This window comes from Notolepis coatsorum, assembly GCF_963971535.1.
Source record: "Notolepis coatsorum genome assembly, chromosome: 9".
In the NCBI taxonomy this organism is placed as follows: Eukaryota; Metazoa; Chordata; class Actinopteri; order Aulopiformes; family Paralepididae; genus Notolepis; species Notolepis coatsorum.
In genome coordinates this window covers 128,990,305-129,014,570 of record NC_140173.1, presented here as the reverse complement: position 1 = coordinate 129,014,570, position 24,266 = coordinate 128,990,305, and the positions used below count along the sequence as shown (strand labels likewise).

Genomic DNA, 24,266 nt, shown 5'->3' with positions numbered 1-24,266 from the left:
GCTACATATTACAGTTGTATATGTAATGCTACACTACACTAGCTAGCATCCGCCGCACCTGTCCAGGAGCTTGCGGCTCCATGTGCCTCCTCCCCAAGCTACCTGTATCAGGCTGTCGCATCGTTGCTCTAATTGATTTCTGTGGAATCTGTTAACCGTATATTTTGTGTCTGTGTCGTCATTGGTGTGGGATGAACTCGTGAAATCCTCTCTCCCTCTAACTCGCATGACATACTCTTTGAGTAGGAAGGACATTCGTCTCACGGAGGCAAAAGCTGTCCAAACTGAGTTCACAGTGTGTGCGCTGGTACAGCACTAAAACACAGTGTGATTATAGGTCTGGCAATACAAGACTAGTATGTGTGGTCCATTTGTAGATCATTCAGTTCATCTTGGGCTTTAGCGGCCAAACTAACAACTGATGCTGTGGAAGGAGAGCTGGTTGACTAGTCGTAGTCTTCATTCATAGGGGGGGGGGGGGGGATATTTTAGAACAAATGAGACCCAAGCAGGAAACACTATTGCCGTCTTGCGCTTGAACATTTTTGACAAACCATCTTTGCAATGTAAATATGCATTCAGTAGCAAGTATAGTCTATTCAATTCCATATGCCAATACAAAATATGAACAATATATATATGTTTAATGAGATTATATGACATGTAATTCAATATTTATTTTATAAGCTGAGTGGTAAAATGTAGCCTATTTGGCTATGTAGAATTAGAATGTGAAATGAGCAGATTGTGCACTGCACCCCCTTTGGGAACCTCACATATCATTCTACTGAACGCACAGAGAGGAAATTGGTATCTATCTTCTTGTCTTGACTCTGGAGAAGACAGCAAACGCATTTCCCATAATGTTGGCGTGTTCCTTTAAGAAGCTATGGTTTTAGGTCATTAGGTCACAGGATGATTTTCTTATATGGAAGTCCAATGTAAGAAAAAGTCACTCGCTGGAGGAGATGCGTCAAATAGGGATATACTGTACCTGGAAGAGCAGCTCGTAGAACGCAGAGCGGAGCGGGCCGGCCAGGCAGGGGTTTTGGATAGCATAGATGAGCTGCGATTGGTCCAGGTGGCTGCAGAGGGCGTGGCCTACACGGGTGTTGCCAAGCGCACAGAGAGAGGAGTACAGGAGGAGGGTGTGTCGATGGAAGGTCAGAAGGTCACCGAGTTCGGACAGCTCCAGGATGTCCACGCACCTAGAGACAAGGTCATTAATGAGGATCGTCTTTCTACAGTGGCAGGTGTGAATGTCAAGAGCTTCGTGGACGTAAGATCTCCACTGAGCAGAGTGTAAAATAAATCTGCATTTGCAATGCTATAAATGAAAGATAAACAACCGGTGACTATACCGATTATCTCCTTGTGCAAGTTAAACTTCAGAAGTACATTCTGTAAATGTCGTTTGTCCTCCTCCTGACCTGTTTTCATCAGGGATGTGAAGGGCCATGACCTGCAGGGCCTCGGAGCACTGGACCCCCCAGCCGCGGCGTTGGTCTGGCCGGGCCACCAGCACCTGCAAGGCGTGGCCAGGCACCCGGGTCCAGGAGACTGGGCTGAGTTGCTGGACCTGCAGCCTGGGAGGACACTGGGGCGTGGCATTCCGCCTCTCGGCGTGGAACAGAGCCGCGGACAGGGGCATCACGTTCTGGACAAAACAGGAACGATAAGAACGATAAGATTATACTGGAGGAGGTCATGAAAACATCTCAACGAAAAAAAAACAGAACAAAGCAAACTTGGTCGATCTAATGTAACGTTCTACAAGTGCATTATGCCAGATGATCGGGGCTGGAGATCACATAAGTAAGTGGGGTTGCACGATACACCGATACCAGAAAAGTATTGCGATACCCAGCTACTAGGAACGGTCCAATACTCCATTTTATTAGTATCAATACTTTTAGAATAATAGCATGATGCCATATGTTCTATGAGTTGAGTGGATGCATGACCAGAGCAGTGTGTGTGTGTGTGTGTGTGTGTGTGTGTGTGTGTGTGTGTGTGTGTGTGTGTGTGTGTGTGTGTGTGTGTGTGTGTGTGTGTGTGTGTGTGTGTGCGTGCGCGCGTGCGCGTGCGTGCATGCGTGCGTGTGCAAGAGAGTGCCCGCTTTGTGTAGTGTCTGTGTCAACAGTGTCAGCTGAACACACTCCAAGGCATTTTCCACATTGTCTGTTTGTGATTCCAGGACCCGACAATGTGAGCGTTTCAGTCACATTTGCAACTAAAATAGATGAGTATGAACCGGAAAAATTATTTAGGAGCACATGTGTGAGAGTAAAGATTATATCCTGCAAGCTGACAGTTCCATTACCTAAACTAACATTATGTTAGGTCACGGTGCTAATGTCAACCAAGCTGATCCCAAAACCCACTCACAGCAGAGTCTGGTTGAAGGTACGTTTTGTTTTCCAGCTCCAACAGGCTGAGCCCGAGACCCTCTCCCTCTCTCTTTCTTTTTCTCTCTCCCTCTCTCTTTCTTTTTCTCTCTCCCTCTCTCTTTCTTTTTCTCTCTCCCTCTCTCTCTCTCTCTCTCTCTCTCTCTCTCTCTCTCTCTCTCTCTCTCTCTCTCTCTCTCTCTCTCTCTCTGCGTACGTGTCTCTCTGTACGTTCAAACATTACACTATAAAAACAAACTGCATGGGTGGCTGGGTAGCGCAGCGGACTAAGCGTCTGTCTACCACCACAGAGACAGTGGGATCGAATCCAGCTGTGGTGCTTCCGGGTTGGCCGACCGTCCATACTGACACAATTGGCAGTGTTAGCGGGTGGGAAACCCGGCGAGGGTGGGTCCTGGTCGTTGTAAACAGCGACTCCTACAGTTCGGTCGGGGCGCCTGCACAGCAAGGGAAGGATCTAGGAGAGGTAGTGTGACCTTCCACATGTTACACTCTCCCAGTGAGAGTCCGCGCTGCCAGGTGAAAAGAAGCGGTGAGCTGGGTACACATGTGTCGGAGGAAGCATGTGATAGTCTCCACCCTCCCGGACCGACGGTAGGGGGTAGAGTGCGCAACGACCAGGAAGGGGATTGGGAATTGGCATAACGACTAACATTGGGAGGGGAGAATAAACTGAAAAAGAAGGGGGGAAAAGATAATAATAATAATAAAAAATAAACTAACTACATAGTTGATGATAATAAATATTTCACTTCATTAGCTGCTATAAGCCATTTTCCCTGAACACACAACGGCAGCTAGACATAGAAATAATTATCATTATTCACAGCGGTCCAGTTTTGCTCACCAGACCAATGTTATCAATAATAAAACCAGACGATATATATGGTATGCTTGCCGATAATATCATGCATCCCTACTAGGATATATCTGCCCAGTTCTGCTCATTGGGACTGATAAAGATATATGAAAGAAATCACTATCACCGGCCAATACGGTCACAATTATATATCATGCATCCCTACTGGATTGTATATAATAAAGCCTCATGTGAAAACAAGACAGAAATTAATAGAGAAGGAGGCAATGAAACATCTGAAACAATAGAACAAGGCAGACAATCTAACGCTGTACTAGTGTTGTATCCAGATGATTCAGGAGCAGGGAAAGGGAAAATAAAATCATTAATATTACATTGTGTGAATAAAGCCTCCTGCAGACCAGCAGAATTACCTTAATGCGTCCCAGCTCAAACTGGAACATGTTGCTGCTGGTTGGTTTAATGAAAACAGCAGGGAACAATCTAGTGCTGGGTTCCACCTGGTTGGAGTGCAATAGAAAACAGCTCAGTTCCGTAATGCAATTTGAGTGGAGACACGTCTCTCTCATCACTATGATTAGTGATATGGAAAGAAATGATGATGTTATTTCAACACAGTTCAATATGGAGGACGATTACACGTTACTGCATAGTGGCGCTGCGTGGGTCCTCAGTCATGCAAACAAGGATCAGTCAAGTCAAGTCAAGAGTCAAGAGTTTTAATTGTCACGGCATACAGGTATACAATGAAATGCGGCTGGTCTTGCCCGCAACGATGTGCAATACAGTGGTACAACATATAATAGAATCCAATAAAAATACAGTGGTACAACATATAATAGAATCCAATAAAAACAACAGTGCAATAAACAGGTAACATGGTGTGACATCTCGGTATCTGTACATAGTATTTACAGAGCATATAGGACATGCTAGGTAGCTTTAGTAGTGCAATACACTGTTCCTGTTGTTATACTAATTTAAAGTGGCCTTTCCTCTTGGCCATAAGTGTGCGTGTGTGCGGCATGAGTGTTAAAGTGGCTGCTAGTGTGTGAGCGTGCTCAGCGTGCGTGTCGTGTGTGTGCTTGTGTGTGCTTGTGTGTGGATAGTTCAGGGGGATGGTTTAGATCAATAGTGTGTGACTGTCCTTTGTAGAATAGCACAACATGTAGCATACTTCAGGAAAACTTAAAGAATGTCCAAGACACAATGTGCTGTTGAGGAAACTTGAGTTATTTAATTAAACGCCTTTATACTTCAATGGCTTGGCAAAGGTATAAAACGTTTACAGAGACCAACCTTTCAGCCTTGAGAACAGAGCGCCTTTGTCAGGGTGCACAGGTCATGACAACAAGCACACATCCTTATATACAGTATAATCACTGTGGTATGGTATCCAACCTCATACCAATATCATCTTTGGTGATATTTTAGACAAGGATGTACACATTATAGAGTGCATAATATAGAACATAAATATAGAAAATTATTATTACAACTACGTTGATATTGAAGAGGAACAGATTCTACTTACAAGGTAAGTAACAAGTACAAGATAACACAGTGTCATAGATGCCAATTGCTTTATCTAACCGTGAGTGAGTTACTGATGAGTGAGTTTGTGACATCGCCGCGGTCATAGAGATGCTGCTTCGCATCTAGAAAACACAAAGTCTACCTGGTAGTAAGTAGCCATCTCTACTCCACTGGAGGTGAAGGTTAGCAGGCCAGTGGCTGTATCAATCAGACAGCCTATATCCAGCCCCGTGCTCCTCCTGCTCTGAGACAAGCCTGTGGCCTCTCCAGCACACACCATGTAGCAGTTACAGCGCTTTACGCTGCAGAGAGAGAGGGAGAGAGGGGGAGAGAGGGGGAGAGAGAGAGAGAGAGAGAGAGAGAGAGAGAGAGAGAGAGAGAGAGAGAGAGAGAGAGAGAGAGAGAACACACACACAGACAGAGACTCATGCCCATTGTTCTAGCAAACAAAGGAACCGATTAATTAAAGCCTGTGAGGTCTTTTGTTCTATTTTAACTCGTACTAAATTGGGGTTACTGAATAATAGAATGAAAACAGATTAAAGTAAGTCGGTAACATCAAGTATTCATTATCAGTAAAATAATCAGAGACTGTGCTCACAGTGATTGTCAACCTTTTTGTCTCAAGGACCCCCAGACCCCCATCTAACAAGATGTATGTTGTTTGATATGATTTAGCTCAGAATTCCGTAAATGGAATGACAGTGGAGAAAGTGAAACCTATGCACAAAATAGCGACTTATAAAGTACATTATATTCTCTCCATACACTATTGGTAATTTTTTTCTGGGGACCCCGTAGAACTGCCTCAAGGAGCCCATGTGGGCCCCCAAACCCCTGGTTGAGAACCTCTGTTCTATAGCAACAAAATAAGCTCTGAATTTAATGTGAACATTTTACCACTGAATAGAGGTAAATAGTCAAACAAAATTATTAAAGAAAAAATTGCTGAGATCAATGTGTTAAATGTCCTCGTTGTGAACAGAAATATCTGACTGTCACACTGTTATGCCCTGCTGCTATTAATTGTGTGTCCTGTGTTCCAGGGAGATTGCTAATTGTGAACCACCTGCAGTGGGCTTAAAAGGCCCTCCCCTGCCCCACACACTCTCTCTCTTTCTGCTAGAAGACACTGTGGCAGCAGTGTCTTCCCCTTCCTCCACAATTGTCCCTTTGTTTGTAATAGTTGTAGTAATAAATATATCATTTTTGGTTTAAACTTGACCTTTGGTGTCTGTGTCCCTTCATGTTGCCTCCCTCTGAGCCAGGGTCGTAACACACACACACAGTTAAATTCTGGTGCCAAGCAGTGATATAAATGTCCATGTTTCCTACTGACCTCTCCTGGACCTTGCCACTCTCATCTCCCAAGGTGACAGTCACGGTGCGGGCTTTGTCAGGGTCAAAGACCAGATCATGTTGATGGAAGTCAGGGGTCACCCAGCCAACCCACACGTTGAAAGGCTCTTGGCTCGGAAGCACTCTGACTGAGTAATAGTACTGGAAGAAAGAGGACAATGTTTTCTCTGACTGAGTAATAGTAATGGAAGAGAGGACAATGTTTTCTCTCACTGAGTAATAGTACTGGAAGAGAGAGGACAATGTTTTCTCTCACTGAGTAATAGTACTGGAAGAGAGAGGACAATGTTTTCTCTCACTGAGTAATAGTAATGGAAGAGAGAGGACAATGTTTTCTCTCACTGAGTAATAGTAATGGAAGAGAGAGGACAATGTTTTCTCTCACTGAGTAATAGTAATGGAAGAGAGAGGACAATGTTTTCTCACTGAGTAATAGTAATGGAAGATAGAGGACAATGTTTTCTTACTGAGTAATAGTACTGGACGAGAGAGGGCAATGTTTGCTCACTGAGTAATAGTACTGGAAGAGAGAGGACAATGTTTTCTCACTGAGTAATAGTAATGGAAGAGAGAGGACAATGTTTTCTCTCACTGAGTAATAGTAATGGAAGAGAGAGGACAATGTTTTCTCTCACTGAGTAATAGTAATGGAAGAGAGAGGACAATGTTTTCTCTCACTGAGTAATAGTACTGGAAGATAGGACAATGTTTTCTCTCACTGAGTAATAGTACTGGAAGAGAGGACAATGTTTTCTCTCACTGAGTAATAGTACTGGAAGAGAGAGGGCAATGTTTTCTCTCACTGAGTAATAGTAATGGAAGAGAGAGGACAATGTTTTCTCACTGATTAATAGTACTGGAAGAGAGAGGACAATGTTTGCTCACTGAGTAATAGTACTGGAAGATAGAGGGCAATGTTTGCTCACTGAGTAATAGTACTGGAAGAGAGAGGACAATGTTTTCTCACTGAGTAATAGTAATGGAAGAGAGAGGACAGTGTTTGCTCACTGAGTAATAGTAATGGAAGAGAGAGGACAATGTTTTCTCACTGAGTAATAGTACTGGAAGAGAGAGGACAATGTTATCTCACTGAGTAATAGTAATGGAAGAGAGAGGACAATGTTTGCTCACTGAGTAATAGTAATGGAAGAGAGAGGACAATGTTTTCTCTCACTGAGTAATATTACTGGAAGAGAGGACAATGTTTTCTCACTGAGTAATAGTACTGGAAGATAGGACAATGTTTTCTCTCACTGAGTAATAGTACTGGAAGAGAGGACAATGTTTTCTCTCACTGAGTAATAGTACTGGAAGAGAGAGGGCAATGTTTTCTCTCACTGAGTAATATTACTGGAAGAGATGACAATGTTTGCTCACTGAGTAATAGTACTGGAAGAGAGATGACAATATTTGCTCACTGAGTAATAGTACTGGAAGAGAGAGGACAGTGTTTTCTCACTGAGTAATAGTAATGGAAGAGAGAGGACAATGTTTGCTCACTGAGTAATAGTACTGGAAGAGAGAGGACAGTGTTTTCTCACTGAGTAATAGTACTGGAAGAGAGAGGACAATGTTTGCTCACTGAGTAATAGTACTGGAAGAGAGAGGACAGTGTTTTCTCACTGAGTAATAGTACTGGAAGATAGGACAATGTTTTCTCTCACTGAGTAATAGTACTGGAAGATAGAGGGCAATGTTTTCTTACTGAGTAATAGTACTGGAAGATAGAGGACAATGTTTTCTCTCACTGAGTAATAGTAATGGAAGAGAGAGGACAATGTTTGCTCACTGAGTAATAGTACTGGAAGAGAGGACAATGTTTTCTCTCACTGAGTAATAGTACTGGAAGAGAGAGGACAATGTTTGCTCACTGAGTAATATTACTGGAAGAGAGAGGACAATGTTTTCTCTCACTGAGTAATAGTAATGGAAGAGAGAGGACAATGTTTTCTCTCACTGAGTAATAGTAATGGAAGAGAGAGGACAATGTTTTCTCTCACTGAGTAATATTACTGGAAGAGAGAGGACAATGTTTTCTCTCACTGAGTAATAGTACTGGAAGAGAGGACAATGTTTTCTTACTGAGTAATAGTACTGGAAGAGAGAGGACAATGTTTGCTCACTGAGTAATAGTACTGGAAGAGAGAGGACAATGTTTGCTCACTGAGTAATAGTACTGGAAGAGAGGACTTCTTGTCACACACACACCACGTGAACCAATTGATACCCCCAAAATCCAAACTAACTAACCTTATAATAATAATAACTTTATTTGTATAGCACCTTTCATATAAGAATTGCAGCTCAAAGTGCTTCACAGCAGTAAAATAAAAATGAGCACACAATTGGCAGACGAATGCATACATATAAAACAAGCATAAAATAGATAGCAGCTAAATGGACTTATGACGTATAGACGTATAGAGAAATGCAGTGTAAGCTGAGGTTCTTTGAACCCACGTGGTGTAGCCAGGCCACACATATTCCAACATGTTCTTTCATTATACAGTATGGTGTGTGCGGTGCATGGGCATGAAGCTAATGGATGATGAAACTCAATTTTACCGTGGAGCTCTGGATGAAATGATCTTTGTCAACGGAGCGAACGACCTCTTCTAGAAGACGGGCAGATGAGTTGCAGGTAATGAGGCCTGGTTTGGTCTTCTTCTGCATGAACCTGACAGAGCACACACACATCACACAGACGCTGTGGTGTTTAGCTTTTCACGACTACATCATGTGGTGCAGTACATGGGATATCACATATTAGCGTTGGTGGGGGGGGGGGGGGGGGGGGTACTTTTTTCTGTACTGGTCTAAAGGATCACGCCAACATTATGGGAAATGCGCTTACCGTCTTCTCCAGTCAGACAAGAAGATAATTATCAATTTCCTCTCTATGCGTTCAGTAGAAAGCTATCCGGCTGCAAGCTAGCCTAGCTCAGCACAAATGAATGGAAGCGGATACGGACCGGCTAGCCTAGTTTAAGATTACGGGGGAGAGGTGTTTTTGGCCAACAGCTATAGGCTAGCTGGTCCGTATCCCCCTTCCATTCAATTGTGCTAAGCTAGGCTATAGCTCGCAGCCGGATAGCTTTCTACTGAACGCACAGAGAGGAAATTGGTAGGGATGCTCGATATTGGCTTTTTTACCGATACCGATATACCGATATTGTCCAACTCTTAATTTCCGATACCGATATCAACCGATATCAACTGATACCGATATATGCAGGGTTTCCCCCCCCCAAAATGTTTTATAATTTCAGGTAATTAACATTACATATCTCTTGTTGTGGAATTAACACAACATTATGCATACTTTTGACAATAAATAAAATCAGAATTTGTTCTTACTTGCCTGGGTAAATAAAGGTTATAGAAATGTAAAAAAATACAAATAAAAAAATAAATAATTTTTTTTAAACCAATACCGATATTTTCCGATATCACATTTTAATGCCGATATCGGCCGATAATATCAGTAGGCCGATAATATCGGACATCCCTAGAAATTGGTATCCATCTTCTTGTCTCACTCTGGAGAAGACGGTAAGCACATGTCCTGTAATGTTTGCGTGTTGCTTTAAGATAAGGGGCAATGTTTCTTTGAACCAACCGTGGTTTGAGTCTGGAGGTTTTGTCGTGGCTGTGGTGGTCCTTGTGGTTGAGCTCGTCCCTGGACCCTCCGTAGCCGTGAGCCGACTTCATCAGCACCTCGTAGTCAGAGTCCACTTCCAACTCCTCCAGCTCCTTCCTGCCTGCGCGGGCGGACAAGGGGAATGGATTAAGAGGACCGGAGGACTAATGTGTGCCACAACTAAATCACAACATAATTAGAAGACAAAGAGAAGGTCATCACATTAACCAAAGCAGGGTTATGATGACATCAGCACATCGATATAGGCTGGATTTAATTTCAAGGCTTTTGGAAGGCTGGACAGAGCTAATTAAAAAGGGAACTCAATATTTCCCAGAGGTATTAGTATTAAATACATGAAACAAATTAAATACATTATCTTTTTGCCAGCAAAGATACAATTTATTGTATCACTTAAATAAATTAAGTGATTTCAACAGTATGTTGACATCCCCCTGATCCCAACTCAACTCTGTAAAGTACTTACAATTATTATTATTATTATTATAAATTTAAATAAATAAATAAATGAGGCAGATCATCTGACCACCCTTCTAAAAAAAGATTATAATAATAAGGTGTATTATTACATTAAAAAAGGTACTGTTTCCAAAGTAAATCTTAAAGAAACAAAGTCATGCAAGTCCAACCTGGTGAGACGGCATTGGTGCTGGCCGGCAGAACGCCCCCTATGGGGCTGCGGAGGGCATCGGCACACTGGATGGACATGCTGAGGCGGTAGAAGCTCATATCGCTGCCTCCACTCTGGGGGGCAAATGACCTCTGGGTGACCCTGAGGCAAGGTGAGGCGTCAGCCGTTCCACTGAGTCTGGTGACCTTGAATTACAGGAGGATCAGTATTGACAGAATCCGGCTATAGGGCGACAATAATGTGGTCAAGAGGCATGGTTTCTATCTTTAGCCTTTAACTGGCGTGGTTTATTTATTCACATGGCATGAGCAGCAGTTCTAGAGTTCTCCTCTCACTGAGAGGCTGGGGGGAAAGAGGAAGAGTGGGAGGAGACATCTCTATTTATACCCGCCACCTGGTGGTGTTCCTGAGTGGCTCTGCCTAGAGCGCCCTCCAGTGGAAACAGTTATATATGCAGTTAGACAGTTACTAACAATCCTACACAGAACCTCTGACTTCAACAATCAGATTCATGGATAACCCAGTGCATGAAACGAGCCGGTTGTCTAAAGCGTTAGAAGCAGAACAATTCCTTATTCCTCTTTTTTTAAGTGCTTCTTTTCCAAGTGCACTTTCTGCTCATAGAGAGGAGTGACTGGTACGCATCACATTTATGATACTTAATACTTTGTTTTTACAAAAAACAAGTGCAGACCTCCTCCACTTGTTGACGTGATCTTATTTCAGCTATGAACATTGACATTAACAACACTGTGTTAATTAGGTTTGTTGTTGAAGTCTTGATCATTATTGTATTTCCCCTCATAACTCACCAGTATGTTGCAATGTTCTGGTGGTACGGTGGTGAAGTGAGGTTGTCTCCAGCTCATCCACAGCGCCGGGTCTCTGGCCATATTGACAGCGAAGGGCTGGTAGCCCTCATGTAGGCCACAGACAGTGAAGTAGCGCAGCGAGCCAACCTGGCGTCCCAGGTTCAGCCTCCCTACCTGGTTCACCCCTAGACTGACCACAGGCAGGAGTCCTGGGACAGCAAAGACAGGAAAACCATTGCATAATCTTAGACGGGCGAGGAATTTGAATTAGTGATTAAAATAAAATAAGTATTATATATATATATATATATATATATATATATATATATATATATATATATATATATATATATATATATATATATATATATATATAATATATACTTCATATATATATTTTTTTGTTGTGATTCTTTTAATAAAACAATGAATTAACATTGTATTCGCAAGAAAATCAAGGACGCATAATTGGTCATTATCAAATTAATACAATGATCACTTTCCCCAAGTATGGGATATTTTATATTCAGTTGTTGCTAGGGGTGTAACGGTACACAAAAACCACGGTCCGGTACGTACCTCGGGTTTGAAGTCACGGTTCACGGTTAATTTCGGTATAGTGGGGGAAAGTTTGCAGAACGTGGCCTTCTATTTTCCACTCGGGGGTGAGTCACTGCAGTTACTGTTAAGTAGGGCTGTCAATGAATAGTCTGGCTCACTACATGGCTTTACTAACGTTACATGCTGTTGTGTTTACATTCTGAATGTCATAGAACAAACGCGTCACTTCCAGTAGCGCCTACGTGCGTGACTTACGTTAATATCGTGATTAATTCATAGTAGAGACTTAGATTTAAAGCCTTCGATGCCGCCTGTAAATTTCAGGCTACAATTTTCATTTTTTTCTTTAGAAAACAGACAGAGCATTGAGTTTATAGTGAATTCCCATAGGCATGCCCTGGGTTATGGAGCCAGGCGCTGCTGGGACATGCTGGGATTTAGTTTTGTGTTGTCATGTATTTATGTTATTTGTTGTGTGTGTGGGTGTGGTCTTGAATGTATGTTGCTCTCCTGCTCCCTGCCCTTTACCCACTGTCCCTCCTCGCATAAGATTGGTGATGTATATCCGTTTTTTTCATTTCTTTTTATTAATTCAACTCTGGTATGTATGATGAATACTTCTAAAGGTTTAAATGTTATCCACCTGAATATAAGGAGCCTGTACCCCAAAATTGATCTACTGAGAGCTTGTTTACAATAATCCCAGTGTAATTACTGTGTCTGAGACATGGTTGCATAGTGCAATCTCTGACAAAGAGGTTAGACTTGACAACTATGTTCTGTACAGAGCTGATAGGGGTTCTAGAGGTGGAGGAGTGGCTACATATGTCAAATCCATCCTGACATCTGAGCTTCTCAGGCCAAGGGTGAACCCTATAAACGTTGAGTGTCTTTTCATAAAGATTTCTTTTCATGAAAATAAACAGTTGACCATTGAAAATATTTATAGACCTCCTGATTCCCCCTCTGAATCTACAAATGATATATTATCCACCATTAACTCTTTAGATCGTCCAAATGAAACTATTATCTTGGGTGACTTTAACATCAACTGGCTAGATCGATCATCTATAATGTTCGAATTTGGCAGTATCAACTTAACTCAACTCATAAGTGAGCCTACTAGAGTTGATTCTAGATCCAAGTCCCTGCTAGATTGGATTCTCGTCTCACACCCAGATAGAATCTCAAACTCTGGTGTGTTACCCAATAGTTTCAGCGACCATTCTATCATCTTCTGCATTTGGAAGATAAAGCTACCACGTCTTCCACCAAAATTCATCAGGATAAGACAATGTAGGAATTTGAATACTGAGCACTTTATTCAAGATAACATCTATAAATTGGGACAGGTTTAAATTAATTCCATTTGTTGAAGACGCATGGAATTTCTTCTATACTGAGCTTACTCATGTTATTGACCATCATGCTCCCTGGAAGACACTCAAAGTCAAGGGTATACACTTGCCCTGGATTAATAGTGAACTTATAAATCTGTATAAACAAAGAGATAAGGCTTGGGAAAAGCATCGCCTGACAAAGGACTCTGCCGACTTCAATGCATATAAACTAGGGATGTCCGATATTATCGGCCGATATCGGCATTAAAATTTGATATCGGAAAATATCTGTATCGTTTTTTTTTTACATTTCTATAACCTTTATTTACCCAGGCAAGCAAGTAAGAACAAATTCTGATTTTATTTATTGTCAAAAGTATGCATAATGTTGTGTTAATTCCACAACAAGAGACATGTAATGTTAATTACCTGAAATTATTCCGTTTTTTGGGGGGGGAAACCCTGCATATATCGGTATCGGTTGATATCGGTTGATATCGGTATCGGAAATTAAGAGTTGGACAATATCGGTATATCGGTATCTGTAAAAAAGCCAATATCGAGCATCCCTAATATAAACAAATACGGAACTTATGTACAACTAAAACAAGAAATGCTAAATCCAACTATTTCAAAGATTGTTTAAGCAATGATTTTAGCAATCCAAAACTGTTTTGGAAAAGAATCAACAGTATAACTAAGAAGTCAACTACAAGTCTCACTCATATTAGAATTAATAATGAAGTTGTCAATGATCCCTCCTCAATTGCACTTGCCTTTAATCAGCACTTTAATTCTGTCTGCAGACTAAAATGTAATGCCTCTTCCTACTCTGATATAACACCAGATGTAACAGCTCCTTTTCCTTTAGAAGTATTTGTCCACTTTGTTCAGAATGTCATCAAATCATTTGTCGATTATGTTTTTAGATGGTGCTCCTCTCGAGAATGTCGATGAATATAAGTACCTGGGTCTTTGGCTTGATTCTCAACTCACTTTCAAGTCACATATTGATGCTGTGATAAAGAAAACAAATTGTAGCCTGAGAATATTGTATCGCTCTATTAACTGTTTTTCTCTCCAAGTTAGAAAAATAATCATTACACAGCTGGTACTTCCAATAGTGGACTACGCAGACATAGTTCCCTGTGGTTCTTTGTTTCTCTGTTCATTTGTTTTGCTAATTGTCAGCGTCTTTGGGTTCCTGAAAAGCGCTTTATAAATCAAATGTATTATATTATTATAGTCTATCAGAACACACACTATCAAACCTCCGTCCTTTAAATGTCACTTATAATAGTGTTTGCAGATTTATATTGAGGTGTCCTTATAGAACCCATCACTGTCTTATGTTTGAGTCGTTAAACTGGCTTTCTCCTCAATTCAGATATATTGCTTTTTGTTTACAAATGTATTTACTTTAATTATCCCCCCTATCTAAAGCAGTTCCTAATTCCGTATAGTTCAACTTATAATTTAAGACACACGGATCATCCTTTCTTTATCTCGACATGAACGGCCGCAGGATACCCAGCTCTTGCTGTTCCCATGGATACCAACAACATAAAGACGGACAACACGCTCATCACAGACAAGCTGGATGTAGCCAATTACTTAAACACTTTCTTCACAAACATAGCCACAACACTGGTAAACAAACTACCCTCCCACTCAGGGCAGTATGGGGTAGAACACATAGTAGCATACTACAAGAACCTAGGCGTCCACAAAGACGACTTCAAACTGGTAGTGGTAACTACAGATGAGGTACTCAAAAAACTGAGTGGCCAACCGAACAAGGCCACTGGCCATGACAACATCCCCTCCAAATTCCTCAGAGACTCAGCAGCCGCCATCACCCCAGTCATCACACACATAATAAACCTCTCCATAAAACAGGGACACGTCCCCAAGGACTTCAAAATTGTGAGAGTAACACCCCTGCACAAATAGGGCAGCAAATTAGACCCAGGCAACTACCGCCCTGTTTCTATCCTTACATCCATCTCGAAAGTCATGGACATTTTTTTATACGAACAGGTCGAAAAGTACCTTGCGGAAAAAAATCTAATCTACGAATTCCAATCTGGCTTCAGAACATCCCACTCCACTGACACATGCCTTCTCTATTTGAACGACCACATCAAGCAAGAGGTGGACGCGGGCAAATACTGCGGCATGGTCATGCTGGACCTACAAAAGGCCTTCGACACTGTCAATCACACCATTCTGATTGACAAGCTAAAAGCAATTGGTTTTGATAGTCTATCAGTGAGCTGGATACAATCCTACCTGGAGGGGAGAGAACAGATGGTGGAGGTAAACGGTACCCTATCCCTCCCCCTCACAGTGAGCTGTGGTGTTCCACAAGGAAGCATACTAGGACCGCTACTGTTCCTAATTTATGCAAATGACATGTCGTCAGCTTGTGACTGCAACTTGTTCCTGTTTGCGGACGACTCAGCCCTGCTGGTCTCTGACAAGAACAAGTTACAGGTTGAAAAAACCCTCAGCTCGGAACTAGGCAAAATCTGCATATGGCTCGCCGACAACAAACTATCATTACACATGGGCAAAACAGAGTCCATTCTCTTCGGTTCAAATAACAAACTCAGCAAGACCGACGGCTTCTCAGTTACAGTGGGTGACAATATTGTCACAAGGAAAGATGAAATTACCTACCTGGGTTCCATCCTAGAGGCTAATCTTTCCTGTGACAAAATGGCATCCAATGTAATAAAAAAAAAGTCAACCAACGAACTCAATTCTTGTACCGGATCTCCTCTCTGGTAAACAAGAATACCCTGAAGACTCTGGCAGGAGCACTCATTCAAGGGTACTACGACTATGCTTGCACCTCATGGTACCAAAGCACCTCAAAGGCACTAAAAACCAAATTACAAACATCTCAAAACAAACTAGTCAGACTACTGCTTGACCTGACTCCTAGAACCCACCTCACCCCTGCCCACTTTGACAACCTAGGATGGCTTAGAGTAGACGACAGAGTACAGCAACTTGCAATGGGCCTGGTCTACAAGATACACTACACGACCAAGGTACCCATGTACATGTCAAAATACTTCCCAAAGGTCAGTGAATACCACGATCACAACACCAGAGGGAGCTCCACAAATCATGTTAAACCCAGATTCGGCTCAAACAAGGGACTAAACACGTTTCGCAATTATGCCACATCAATGTGGAACGCCCTACCCAAAGCTGTAAAGGAATGTGAATCACTACCCACTTTCAAAAACACTCTCAAAGAACACCTACGGGAGACTGCATTTAGAAACTGGCCCCTACAAATGTCCTAACCCAGCTGTACAGTAAATGACCAAGTATGGCTTTGCCAGTATTCCAATGTACAGTGTACAGTGTCGTCGTCCCCTACCCAACCCCCCCCCCCCCACCCCCCACCTCCAATGTACAGCCCCCCCCCCCCACCCACCCAACCCCACCCCACCTACCCAACCTCCTCCAATGTACAGTTTATACATCAAATGTATATACACTCTTTTTCTGGACACTTTTTGTACCACAAACAGTACTGTATTTGCAAATCTGGTATGTCATAAATGTATAGATGTAGCAGTACTGTCTATCTGTATGTTGTGTGTGTCATATATGATGAATTGAAAATGGGGGACCCTGATGTAAACAAGACGAAAGTCTTTCTCTGGTCTTCATCCCCTTAACAATTGTATGTATTGAGCTGTACTGTACTGTACCCATTCTGCAATTTGTTAATAAACTTTTCAATCAATCAATCAATCAATCAATCATACCTCGAACCACCAAAGTTATTGGTCGACTTGCCTTTAAATATAAAGCACCAGCTGATTGGAACAAACTGCATGGTTCACTCAGATCTCTCACTTCTTACCGGTTATTTAAGATCTTTCTTTATTCATCTACTACAGATGCAAAAACACTCTCAAAAAACACCTACGGGAGACTGCAATTCGAAACTGGCCCCTGTAAATCTCCTAACACAACCCCCTCCAATGTACAGTAAAAATGACCAAGTATGGTCTTGTCAATATTCCAATGTAGCCTACAGTGTTGCTTGTACAGATGTACAGTGTCCCCCACCCACCCCTCCTACCCAACCTCCCCCCCCCCACTCCTACCCAACCTCCCCCCACCCACCCAACCACCTCCAATGTACAGTACCCCCCCCCCCCCCCCCCCTACCCAACCTCCTCCAATGTACAGTTTCTACGTCAAATGTATATACTTCTTTTCTGGACTCTTTTTGTATCACAAACAGTACTGTATTTGCAAATCTGGAATGTCATAAATGTATAGATGTAGCAGTACTGTCTATCTGTATGTCATATATGTTACGATGAATTGAAAATGGGGGACCCTGATGTAAACAAGACGAAAGTCTTTCTCTGGTCTGCATCCCCTTAACAATTGTATGTATTGAGCTGTACTGTACTGTACCCATTCTGCAATCTGTTAATAAAGTTTTCAATCAATCAATCAATCAATCAGCCATTCGTTTTTCCAACCATTTTGCCGCACGAGCGCACGATGGTCTCACGTCATTGGAATTAATTAGGAAAACCAGGCTGATGTTCTGTTTTATGCCACCAGGAGGCGCAAAGTCTGTTGACTTCCTCATCACTGTGCCTTTGTGTTGATAACAGGCGAGCCACTAGGCGTGTTCGAGATGGATTTCGGTTTGCCTCGAAAGTAGACGAGAGTAGCCGAGTGAAGCCGGGGGAGGAGTTAAAAAGGCGAACACTTCGAATTTCACGAGAGCCTCTCGCCTAGTCGCGTGAATATTTTAGGCAACCAACTTGTGTTTAGCGTTTCTCTGATTGGCCACTACGCCCATGTGACCGCGGCAGTGCGAGAGAGCTGCAGCGCGGAAATAGGCTGTCTATTGCCATTCTCTAAGACAAACTCTAACCTTAACCAGCTCCTTAACAGCGCCTAAACTTAACCCTTCTAACCTTAACCAACTCCGAAACAATGCCTAACCTTAACCAATGCTTAAAGTTAACATGCCTAAACTTAACCGGCGAAAGAATGCACGTTAACACTTTGGCTGCCGGAAGATGTTTTTAGGCGTCCTTCCCCGCCATGCTCAAGTTGCCGAAGACGCCGTAACTCGTCTTTGATATCAATATTTCAAAAATCTGTGATCGAAATCATATTTTCTTTCCGGAGCCCTGAGATGTACTGGTGAGCTCCCATCAACTGTTTAACGGTTCGAGAGCGCCATCTGGTGGCCGATCGGCAGATCGGCCAAGAGGGAGGGGCTCGCCAAACAGGAAGTGCTCATCCTATGTGCTCCGGGCACTCGCGATCGGTAGCCGGACTCCATCTCAACACACTGGATGATCAATCGCTCGCCCTAACTCAATAAACAACGTTATTTGGACGTATATAGTATTATACAACCTGAAAATGGTTCATCTGGATAAACATCCCATAATCGAAAACGGTCTACACCACGCTGATCGTCCAACGGCGCGAGGAAGATAGGGTAAGATTCAGCGTTATTTTTGAACGTGTTCGATATAAACTGCTCTTATGAACATATGACCCACACTAGATGAATGATATAACGCTGCCCACGGAATTATAAGCGATCCCCCGCCCATCCGGTCATCATCAGATGATACGTAGATCATTCTAGAAGTACGTCCAATTGAATTTTTTTATATCACGCCGATTGCCATCAAACTGTATTTCATCATCAATATAATGCATTTGGGGCTATAGATCACGTTCTGGAGAAAGCTGCAGAAAGAGATGAAAACATACTTATACATTAGACCATATTTTACTATGAATATGTGAATGAAAAAGTTTAACGTTGCTACACAATGAACAATACATATAGGACTTTGAATGGGCCATAATAATGGCAATTTAGCAATAGAATTTAAAAAGTTATAGCCCTGCAAAGAAGGGGTACTTATCCATAGACAAATAGAGCTAGCAACCTATGGTATATCATGAATTTAGCCTTAGGCAATCAAAGTGTTAAAAAAAAAAGAAAAAAAAAATATTTAAGGGAATCAAACTTGTTACCAATGGAACCACAGGAGGATCCACAGCAAGGCAGCGCTACCAATTGAGCTAGTTCTGGATGTTAAAAAAGGGGGGATTACTGCTACATAAGGCTGCCGCGACAGAGCTCTGCTGCTGCCGCGTCGCCGCAGGGGCGTGGCTAGACGCAAGTTGGGCGTGGCTAGACACAAGTTGGTTGCCTTTAATATTTAGGCCGCCTAGTCTCGCATGGCAGATACGCTTTCACGTCACCACACACACATTACACACCTGTCCAGCTCATTATAATGCGATGGCTGTGTGCAAAATTAGATCAGATTCAAATGTACAGCACACCATATACTGCTATAGTGGAATATACTATTCATATACCATAATGTATACCATCTTGTTGCGCGCTCCTGGCTGCACGCACACACAACACACTGCTGAATAATTCTGTTTTGCATCAATATATATTATGTATACTGTGTATATTGAGGCAAAACAGAATTATATATACAGTATTGAGGCAAAACAGACGACGCATGTGTGTATGTGTGTGTGTGTGTCTGACAGCTTGAAGTTTATCATGATTCATGAATGATGATGATAACGCATAACATAATAAAGTTTTCAATCAATCAATCAATCAATCAATCAATCAATCAATCAAACATCACATAACTCCCTGGCTGTCACGTGGCTGGTGACTGACAACTTTTCTGAGCCAATAGGCGCTTTGCGCGACCGTAGCAAGTCGCTTCCCAGCCGGGAGCAGCCGAGTGAGAGGTACTGTGGAGCCTCGCTCTGAAGGCTGTGCGTGGCTCGCTCCCGCGAGAGTTCCGCGCCTCGTCTCGTCAGATTTTCAGAGCAAGTCGGACAATATTCTAACCGTCATGCAACGCGCTTGGCGAGGCCGTAGTAAAACCTGTGCAGATCTGCGTCCGCCTATCCCATCTCGAACACGCCTACTGTCAACGTTGGCACGGCGCGAGACTGAGAGAGACTTGTTTATTGTGAATTGAAAATACGCCGGTAAAGTGGGGAGGGAGACTTGTTTATTCAAGTAAGCTATAATACAGTATATAATATGGCCACCACCCACCAGACATATTCTCTCCGTGAAATTGCATTTCTCCACGCAAAAAGCAGTTTTCTTTTACTTTGAAAAATGGTCACTTCCGCCTCTGTATGAATCTCACTTTCAACTTTCGGTGATCAGTACTCAGCTATGAATGAAAATACGTTGCTAAGCTTGCACTTGTTACTGATTTACTGTGTTAGGCAGGGTTTACATGTTTACAGATCAAACTATAATTTTGTATGTGTTTTATATGGGAACATATATTGACGATCCACTTGGGAGGAATGAGTGTGGACTGTGTATAAGTGTATTTTGTTGTCCTGTGTTTTGTTTTGTTATGTATTGTATGTTTTGTATCTTATGTTAAGGACCCCCTCAAAAACGAGATAGCATATCTCAAGGGGTTTATCCTTCAACTACATTTCGAATATTAAAATTAATAATCGACTTGTAATATATTTTTTAAATACCTACTGTGAAATATAAATGTCAATTGTAGATGAAAAAACAGGTATTCTAGGTAGGTAGGTCTTCTAGCTCTGGCTTGTCGTTTGCGTTCGCCATACTATGAGGCTATGCTAAATGACAGGTAATCTCTCAGTGGTGTGCATGGGCTGAACGAACAACATCTGGCCCTTTGTGCAAGTAAAATTCTGGGAAGGGGGAGGACTTTTGAGTTTTGAATTAAGTTCTGCATGTACATTATTTTTACGCATGTGGTTAACTCTTTGCTGGCCACCCACTTTCCCCATCTGTACCGCCTGGCGCCAGCGTTATTGACCATTTTAGCGATGTTTGCAGACTGTGTGTTCTGTATTATAGCTATGGAGACAATAGTATGGCTAATTTGACAGGCATTGTTCATAGTCCATTACTGACTAATTAGTTAATTTCTACACACTGTAGTTTGTAGTTTATTACACGCTAAACATCGCCCATTTCCAAAATAATCCAATCTTTTTCCATAGATCGCGAGATATGATGACGCGTTATATGCAATAAGCCCAAATCGTTCTGGTTGATCGCCTGAAACACCAAATACTCCCAAATCAAAGGTATATACCATGTACATGTGCCTTCACAAAATTATCATGGGGGGGGGGGGTCGTTTCAACTAGAAACTGCGATCGTGTTTGTCGAGCATGTTTTACGTCCGGTAAAACACGACACTGATCGTTACCCAAAAAAAATTCAGGTTTGGTAAAATAGACATAGAATATACCTTGTCTTAGCCAGAAGGTATTCCAAAAAGAATAATTCCCAGTGATCGCATCGCCATCACGATTACCCGTGTATATGTCTATACGGGAAATAGGCTTCAGGCAAAAAGATCTCGAGGCGATCGCTGTGTGACTCTGTCTCCGAGGAGGAGACAGAGAACGAAAAGGTGTATCCACAACAAGCTATTCCAGTTTAAAAGGTAGGCGATACTGCCACCTGGTGAGATTCAATCGTCATTGCAATTCCAACGTAGGCAGATGAGCCAAAGACACCTAGAGGGCTCCGGCTGACCGTATAGAACAGGGATCAAAGGAAAAGATCAAAGGATCAAAACCAGAGTATACACGGGTTTCTGTGCTCAACGGTTGGCGAGATAACCCGACTATACTCGGTGTTATGAAAGGCCAGATTAAACCGAATATATATATTTATTTATATATATATATTTAATTGTATTTGTATATTCTCTAATATTCCCTGATATCCCTTGTATATTCCTTGTACAATATGCATTGAATATCCATTCTAGCCTACTGAACATCCCATAATAGTCTCCATTCTACTATTGGTCGAGACCTTGGTGCCAGGCTGCCATACCCCTCAGACCCAGTTCAAACGTACCGCTCCACATGTACGAACAAGTCCTAGTTCCGCGTAGGAATCTGGCTACCGCACCACTAATGGGACTATTTGTTCATAGTGCGTATATATACTGCGCTACTAAAGTAGGACTTCCTTTTCAGTCCAGTTTCTTACCCTCCAATAGAGTCACAGACGTAAAGCCTCCCCGCGACGCCACGTGTGGGAGTAAGGCCAAGTTCGCCTACCATCGGTATTGAGACATCGTGTATATTAATATTTGAATAGTCATATTTGGCACTATATCGTCGAGTTGGACGTAGTCTATTAAGCTAATAATAGTCTGTTAATATATAGTGCTTCGTGCGGTGAGAATACTACCGTAGTCAGTACCCCATCGTTTCGGGCAGAGAACTGGCTGCTTACCCAGGGTGGTTGACCCCATGTGAAGCTGCACCCGAGGAGCCCCAGAGCCGACGAGCGAGTGGACCTGTATACCGGATTATTCTACCGACGACAGCCCGCCTTCCCAGGCACGGATTATGCTTTGTATACTTTGATTATTCCATGGATAAAGACCCCCGACACTGCCGTGTGTTGGAACCCCCCCCCCTGGAGAGGACGCAAGGTGAGGAGACGCTCTGCAAGACGAGGTCGCTTCACGTCTCTCCCCCGTGGACCGGAGAGAGCCGGCCCACAAAGAGTCCACCTGCTTTCATCTGTGGTCCAAGGATCGCCGGCGCATTGAACGGCACTACAGTGGGTTCACCTGGGATACCCTTGGCCGGACGAGGCAGCCGGATTCTACCCCCCCCCCCTCCTACTCCTGTCGGCTTACAAGCGACCGGATTAACCCCCTCTAGTGTATCTAGTATATAATCATTAAAGTATCATTGCTGTTATTCCTTAACTATTCCAGGTCGTATATTTACCACCTGCGCCTTCAGAGATTGGACATTCTCTATTGATATACCGACGAATACTCTTTGCCATAAAAGTGCATACTATTTCAATTCATAAATGTAATTAAGTGATTAAGTGCTTGTTCTACACACCATCGCTGTGTAGAAATAAAGACCTGTTTCGACTTCGTACATTTGTGTTGGATCCGTTTCATCTACGTGAGAGTGTTTATGATAATATATTTATGCCGTGTACTGGGTGGCTGAATATTAAGTACAAAGGTAGTGGTAGTAAGTATCATATCTAGTAATACAGTCAGGGAATTGTACCCCTCAGTTACAATTGGTCCTTCGAGCCAGAGGGTAATTAGTGTAATATTAATATAGTGTTATTAATATTGAAATGGCCTATGATGAACACTCCACGAAACGATCCTCCTAACCAACGCCCGCAGCGCGAACGACGGCTCCCTCAGTACTTAGAGGCTTACGCTGTCAGTCAACAACCTAGTCTTCTACAGTAAACGCGGTAAAACTAGAAAGTAAAAGTATGTCTAACCCCAACGCCCAGACTACCCCGACCATAGAGGCCCCTACGGGCTCTAATGTAACTGACCAAGTTCACGGTGGGGACCAGTGGGAACCAGACATGACTTCACACCCCGCCAGTACTGAAGAAGTAGTCCCCGATGAGTCCCGGGAGGAATACAACGCTACCGAGAGAGAACTCGGCACGGAAGAAGACGGGGAGAGCACCGTGGAGATAGAACTCCAAGGCTCCGCAAGGAGTACCCCGAGGGAAGGCTCCCCTATACAACCGCCTTCTCCCAGCGAGGCAGAGAGGACCCTACAGCAGGCCTTCCTCATCAGCCTGAACGCCGCTGCTGAACGCGACCGACTGCAGATCCAGCAGCGAAGCGAACACGAGCAGATACGTCTAGAAATAAGACGCATTCAGATGGAAGAGAATGTGGCCCGAGAACGAGCCGGTGCTCAACGAGACGCAGCGCGCGACAGACAGCAGTCGCAACTAATAGAACAGCTGATCAGACGGACAACACCCTCTCCCTCCGCCAGAGGCTCCAGGAACTCGTCTAGACACACCTCCAGGGCGGCATCCCCTAGCCGAGTAAACAACCCTGAACTTGACCAACAGACGAGGTCTATACCCCCCACAGACCACCTCCCCCCACCGGTCCAAGCGAGACCTAGCAACCGGGAAGGAGCAGCATATCCTGTGGAGAGGCTAAACCAGAGACTACAAGCACTGGATGACCTAACTGAAGACGAAGAGGAAGAGGAGGAGAACCACGCCCGACGACAGCACAGTACTC

The 24,266-nt window shown here is 43.0% G+C and overlaps 1 protein-coding gene across 1 annotated transcript in view; it reads right to left on the bottom strand.

Moving 5' to 3' along the window:
• ryr2b (ryanodine receptor 2b (cardiac)) overlaps positions 1-24,266 on the bottom strand; it is a gene marked incomplete at both ends in the record, with an annotated part of 396,550 nt that overhangs the window by 252,327 nt on the left and 119,957 nt on the right. Inside the window, 9 exon segments of the mRNA XM_084321996.1 lie at positions 995-1,208; positions 1,431-1,657; positions 3,642-3,728; positions 4,907-5,066; positions 6,104-6,264; positions 8,689-8,800; positions 9,743-9,884; positions 10,414-10,600; positions 11,228-11,436. Coding sequence (XP_084178122.1) covers positions 995-1,208; positions 1,431-1,657; positions 3,642-3,728; positions 4,907-5,066; positions 6,104-6,264; positions 8,689-8,800; positions 9,743-9,884; positions 10,414-10,600; positions 11,228-11,436 — 1,499 coding nt within the window.